The sequence below is a fragment of the Geospiza fortis genome, unplaced genomic scaffold, assembly GCF_000277835.1.
Source record: "Geospiza fortis unplaced genomic scaffold, GeoFor_1.0 scaffold26, whole genome shotgun sequence".
NCBI classification, from domain to species: domain Eukaryota; kingdom Metazoa; phylum Chordata; class Aves; order Passeriformes; family Thraupidae; genus Geospiza; species Geospiza fortis.
The window spans coordinates 635,775-641,705 of record NW_005054425.1 but is presented as its reverse complement, the minus strand read 5'-3'; the positions used below and the strand labels follow the sequence as shown (position 1 = coordinate 641,705).

The window sequence follows — 5,931 nt, the reverse complement described above, 5'->3', positions numbered from 1 at the left end:
GGAATGGATGGGACACCAGGCCTTGGAAGGAGAGGTCCTGGGTGCTGGGAGAACCAGAGAAAGACACAGCCCAAAAGTACCAGGAGGGAAATGGGATTTTGAGGAAGGTTTTTCAGAGAGCTGCAAAGCACGAGGTGGTGGATAGGGTCCCACCACCTCCCTCCCCTCCCTGGTCTGTGCTGTCCTGATCACCTTCTCCAGCAAGTCCTGCTGACTGCCATCATGGGGACATTGAAGGGCTGTTGGGGACTCTGTATGTCCAATGGAGACAGGAAGGTTTGGAGGATTTTGATCTCAAACTCTGGCCTCCCCCAGTTCCTGCGCTGCCTGTTCTGCTCCTGCACCTCAGTCCTCTCTGCAGGGATGCATTTGAGGTCTCCTTTTCCCTCAGCAGCCATCCAGGAACCCCTCGAAGCAGGTAATCCAGCTGTCCCCTCCCCGAGATGAAGCTGCAGAGAAGCCAGACCCTTCTCCAACCCACGTCACCTCCATCCGACGGGCCAGCCCAAGAACCGTCTCCTTCAGGGTAAGAGCTGAAGCAGGTGGGGAAAGGATTCCAGTGAGGCAGAGGAGGATGGGGGGAAGGAAGGACTGCTTTGGCCTCTGGATTATGTGGGCAGAACCTGTTCCCAGAAATGTGCTCAAAACTTACCCCTGGTCTGGACACTGCAGTCCTGCTTCCCTCTTCCCCCCGTTTTCCTTCTCCATGAGGATGAACATGTCCAGTTCATCCACCTTGTGCTGGCCAGAAAACTTATGGGAGGTGATGACAAAACAGGGAACTCATTGTCCTCAGAATTTCCAGAGCCACAGGAATTGCCATCCACCTTCCAGCCTTTCCAGTCTTATGTGAAAGCACAGGATAAAAATAGCATCCATCCTCCCTCCCATCCCATGTTACAGTCTGAGAATATATTTCATTTCAAAAGAGATCTCTGGAATGAAGTGATTGGAGAGGCTGGGAAAGCCTAGAACTGTCAAGATCATCCCTGCTGTGAGTCAGGGCTGACTGGCTACACTTGATTGACTTCCATGAGGCTTTACTGGGAATAAAACTGTTATCACCATAAAGTGTCTATGGTCTGGGGAACTTTGATATGAGATAAGCTCTGGTGTGGGTGCAAATGAAGCTTTCCTGTGGGAGATCAGTGAGATAGTGTCTCCCATGTTTATCTTGGATAACCAAAGTTCACTGCAGGATCTCCTCTCCTCTCCTTGTCTCTTCCAGATCATCTCCAAGAAGCAGAAAGAGGAGAGCCAAAGCCCTCTCACAAGGAGGTCAGCACCTCTCATCTGTTGCTTTGGTCCTGCTGGGCAGGAATGGCCATCCTCTGTTTTCCAAGGGAGGAGGAGGTGCTGGGGCCTGGCAGGTCTGGCTCACATCTGCTGGACATTGGTCTCCAGCCCTGTGGAGAGGGCGGGCAGCGATGCTCGGCAGGGGACAGGACAATGTCCAAGTGCAGCTTGCATCTGGATGAGATCCTGGAACCACAGAATGGTTTGGGTTCCAAGGGACCCTGCAGATCTCATTCCAACCCCTGCCATGGGCAGGAACATCCTCCACTGTCCCAGGTTGCTCCAATATTCCCCAGCAAGCCCCCACTTCTCTGGGGTCATGTAGCTCCATGTTGGTGCTTGTGTGCACAGGTCCCACCCATGGGGACATCAAATCAGCTCCGTGAGCAGCCTGGCCTGGCTTTTGTGACCAGATCAGGGGATCCTCCACCCCTCTGTGGGCAGGTGTTTGCTGTAGGCAGAGCCACACTGACATTGGGGGTGATGCAGTCCAGAGCTGGCAGAGCTGAACCCAGGGCAGGCTGAGGAGCTCTGAGGTATTTTGGTGTTCAGTGTGGCCCTGGAAAGGCAGGGACATGTGGAGAGCTCGGTCACCAGCAGGGACTGGGCTGCTTGGTGCACCTGGCAGAGATGCAGGAGTGCTGGCTGGGATGGGCCCTTCTCCTGCCAGGTGCAGCTCCCCAGGACCATGGGCTGATCCCAGGACATCCTGGGGGGGGAAACTGGTTTCAACTCTTCCCTCTTGTTCCCCAGTGCGAGTCTGAGGATCCCAGGCAGCAACAGCACCATTGGGGAGAAGCTGGAAAAGTACAACTCAGCTGTGCAGGTACTGAGGGCCCTCAGCAGAGCCAGGAGGAGGTGGGCAGACAGAGAGGGGTGGCCTTGGAGCCCAGTGGGGAGGGGAGGGCCTGAGCTGCACCAAGTACAGAGCTGATGAGGGTGAAGGAGATGGAAGGGCAGGAAAAGGGATTGGCCTCAGGGCTTTAGGAGCAGGAACCCTTGGAGGGGGTCTGAGGATGCTGCATGGCCCTGCAGGGAGGAGATGTCCTGTGGAGAGGGCCTGGGGATGCTGTGGTCCGTTGAGGGGAGCAGTGCACAAGGCTGTGAGCTGGTGATGGGCTGGAGGGGACCAGACCCCAAGGGGCTCAGGGTACGAGCCAGAAGCTGGACTTTCCTTTTCACCGCGGGATGCAGCACAGCCCTGCTGACGCCCCTGTCTCTCGCAGCGCTCGGAGGGGGTGAAATCCTCCGTGCCTGCCCAGAAGAGTCGCCTGCTCTCCTCGGAGGGGGTGGCGAGCAAGCGCAACTTCTTCGAGAGAAGCGCTCCGGGCAAGGCGGAGCCGGCGGCTCCCAGGAAGGTGAGGGCGGAGCGGGGACCTGAGCGCTCTGTGCGGGGCAGCGCCGCCTCTGGGCAAATCCTCCCCTCTCCCGATACCAGGCTCGGCCTGGCAGGCGGCGGCAGGGCGCGGGGGGAGCCGGGTGCCAGGGCTGCCCCGGCGCTGTGTGGGTTCTGCCGAGCGCTGCAATCTGAGGAGCTGGGATGGAGCCAGTGCGTGGGCTGGGCTCTGTGCCGCAGCTCCGTCAGGCTCCCCGTGCCCTGGGGACCGGGCCGGGTTACATTCGTGCAGGGAGAGCCGCTGCTGAAACCCTGCTGTCCCTCTCTGTGCCACAGGACAGCCTCAAGATCCCAGGGTCGGTGACATCCCGCATTAATCTGTGGATCAGCCGAGCTCAGGAGCCTGCCAAGGAGGAGAACGGCAAGGTAGCAGCTTGTGTCAGCCTCAAGTGAGAGCCCTGGGAGCAGGCAGGCTCACAGGACATGGTGCTGCACCTTGGGGTGAGGTTGAAGGGTGGATGAACCCTTGGCTGAACCTATTAAAGGGTTTTGGAGCAGTTTAGCCAGGTTTGGAGGTGCCAGAGCTGCAGGACCACCACAATGAAATATCAGGGCTCTCCTTGTTGCTGTGTCCTGACTGTGAGCCCAAAATTTCCAGGACAGCTGATTCCAGCCCTTGAGGTTGAGGAGGGAGAGGAGCCAGCTGGGTGCATGTCCCAGGACACACAGGGGTACCTGACCCTGCCCCCCAGCACGATCCCATCTCTGCCATCCCATCTCCTCTGTCTGCATGAGCAGCTCTGCCTGGGGCCAGTGGGAGAGGAGCTGTGTGCTCAGCCCTTCAGCTCTGAGGGCTTGGAGAGGTCCTGGTGCATGAGGGGTCTGGAGTCATCTGTGCCCCCACTTGAAACCAACCCCGAAAATGAGGGGGTCTCGTGGCTGTGGGTGCCAGGTGCCCAGCCAAGGGGACTCAGAGGTCACCGCTTGGCCACCGTGCCGGAGAGGGACAAGAGAGCCTTTGGTTATTTGGTGTTCCTGGAAAGGAGGGGCTCAGCAGGCCCTGGGCAGGTCTCACTGCTCACAGCAGGGAGGGCTTTGGCCACTGCTCATGGCAGCCAAGTGGCCCAGGAGGGGCAGCTCCAGCCCAGCCCTGCAGCCAGGGAAGGTGGATCCAGGCTGGGCTGGGAGATCAGCACTGCCAGATGTGTCTGTGCCAGGCAGCTGTGCCAGCAAGGGGTTTGCTCCTGGGGTGACTCCTGGGGAAAGCCTGCAGCTCCTTGGTCAGCTCTCCTTCAGTAGCACCTGCTGCACTTCTGTGGCTGGAGCTGCACTTGGCTCTGAGGGTCTCCCAGGTGCAGGATCCCAAAGCTGGCTGGTTTTACCTGGACAGTGTGTGCTTCAAGGCCTGGGTACAGCCAGGCCAAGGCAATGCTGCACACAATGCATGGGGAAAACTTTCTCCTGTCACTTCTGACTCTCCTGTTTGCAGGAAATCCGGAGAATCAACAGCCTGGCAAAGCGAGATGTCTGGATAAAGCAGCCTGGAGACGCCTCTGGAGACACCAAGGTAATTATGGAGCTGCTCTGGAACCTGGTGCATCATCTGAGGCAGAGCCAGGATATACAGGGAGAGGTGACGTGAGGGGAATCAGGACCCTGTGACTTTGGGAAGTCAGCAGGAGGGGACAACTGGGGGCATGTGTAAGGGAGAGGAGGACTCTGGTCTGGGAGGAGAAGGGAAGGGGCCTGTCATGGGATTTAGGGGATCCCCACCTGCCCCATCCCCTGCTGGGGACAGCCACTGTCCTGGTTACAGCAGCTGCTCTGGGGGGGGAGTTGCAGCCTCAGGCACAGCCTCAGTGGTTCCCACTTTCTTTTGCAGTTGCAGTAATACCAGCTGTGCTATCAGACCATCTGGGAAAAACTGGTTTGCTCCAAAGATCAAAGCCCAGCCCTACCCAACCGTCCAGCAGCCACTGCCATGAGTCCCCTGTGCCATGTGTGGGTGCAGCCCAGGGCATGGGGTCCTCTGCTTGTGGGATGGGAAGGAAGAAGCCTGGAAGAGTCTCCCTGTGCCCCCAGTCCCCAGTCACTGCCTGTCTGTGGGTCTGTCCAGGCCTGCAGGCTCCCCACAGATGCTGAAGGCAAACTCCTGCCTGGTTTGCCCAGCACATTTTGCTGTTCTGTTCCTGACCTTTGCCTGTGCCCCGGAGCTGCCCTTGCAAAGGGGAGCCCCACACGGCTCCCTGGCAGCTGGAGGATGTCAGAACCTGCCTGGCTGAGGGAGCTCCAGCTGTGCATCCATGGACCATGTCTGTCCCTGCTGCCTGGGGCAGGTGGGGCGGGCAGCTGTCACCCTGCCAGGCTGTCACTGCCACAGGGGCACAACCAGAGGTTCATGAAGCCACACGAGTGCTCGGAGATGTCCCATGGAAGAAGAGGGACTTGGCCCTCCTGTTTCCCTCCACACGCAGCTGAACCAGAGACTTGTCCTTGTCCCTGCCGTCCCCTGCAGGCTGTGACCCTCCACCAGTGATCCAGGGGAGGCTGAGCTGGCCCTGGCCATGGCCACAGCCCTCTTGGGGGATTTCATGGAGCTGAGTGCCCCGTGCTGGGCCCCATTTCCCTCTTGCCTTTCCTCCTGAGCCCTTTGCTGTGCAGCCCCTGATCCTGCATTCCCGTGGCTGCCGAGCCCACCCAGCAGGGATGGGGGATGCTCTCTCTCGGCCTTTAGGGTGGCTTTAGGGTGCCATGGGCAAAGGGCTCAAATTCTCTTATTGGGGCCATTCTTTGGGTTTGGGTTGTGCCTTGAACAACCGCTGTGGTGACAAATTCGGTGTGGGAATCTGCTGCTGCCCCTGGAGCTGATCCTGCTTGTTGGGCTTGGGAAAGGACTCTGTGCTTTTTTTGTTTTCTAATAAAAGTTGCTCTTTCTAAAACACTCCTGGTCACCTACTGCTGGTCTGGGACTGGAAATTGTTCCCTTTCCTTCTCCCGACAAGGGGAAAATGGGGAAAATCCTGAATCAAATGTGTCCTGGGGGGTTAAAAACAGCCTCTTCCCTTCTGATTGCAGCATCCCGCGGTGGGAGCAGGGCTGCGGGAGCCGGGCCGGAGCTGCCGGGCAGGCTCTGCTCCCGCACTGGTGACAGCGCTGCCTTATCAGCGTCCCGGCCGCGGTGACAGCTGGGCTGGCTTGTGTCAGCCCCTCGGGCACTCACGTATCTCGCTCCGGAGGGTTTAAAATAGCAAATCTCTGAGGCCACACAATAGCTTGGGCTTATATGGGCTCCTGGGGGG

General features: G+C 58.6%; 1 protein-coding gene across 1 annotated transcript in view; it reads left to right on the top strand.

The window, feature by feature from the left end:
* LAD1 (ladinin 1) overlaps positions 1–5,573 on the top strand; it is a 14,830-nt gene extending 9,257 nt beyond the window's left edge. Inside the window, exons 4-10 of the mRNA XM_031061746.1 lie at positions 384–526; positions 1,229–1,278; positions 2,050–2,122; positions 2,523–2,654; positions 2,969–3,058; positions 4,122–4,199; positions 4,515–5,573. Coding sequence (XP_030917606.1) covers positions 384–526; positions 1,229–1,278; positions 2,050–2,122; positions 2,523–2,654; positions 2,969–3,058; positions 4,122–4,199; positions 4,515–4,523 — 575 coding nt within the window. The 3' untranslated portion in view covers positions 4,524–5,573. The remainder of the gene's footprint in view (positions 1–383; positions 527–1,228; positions 1,279–2,049; positions 2,123–2,522; positions 2,655–2,968; positions 3,059–4,121; positions 4,200–4,514) is intronic.
* The last annotated feature ends 358 nt before the right edge of the window (positions 5,574–5,931 follow it).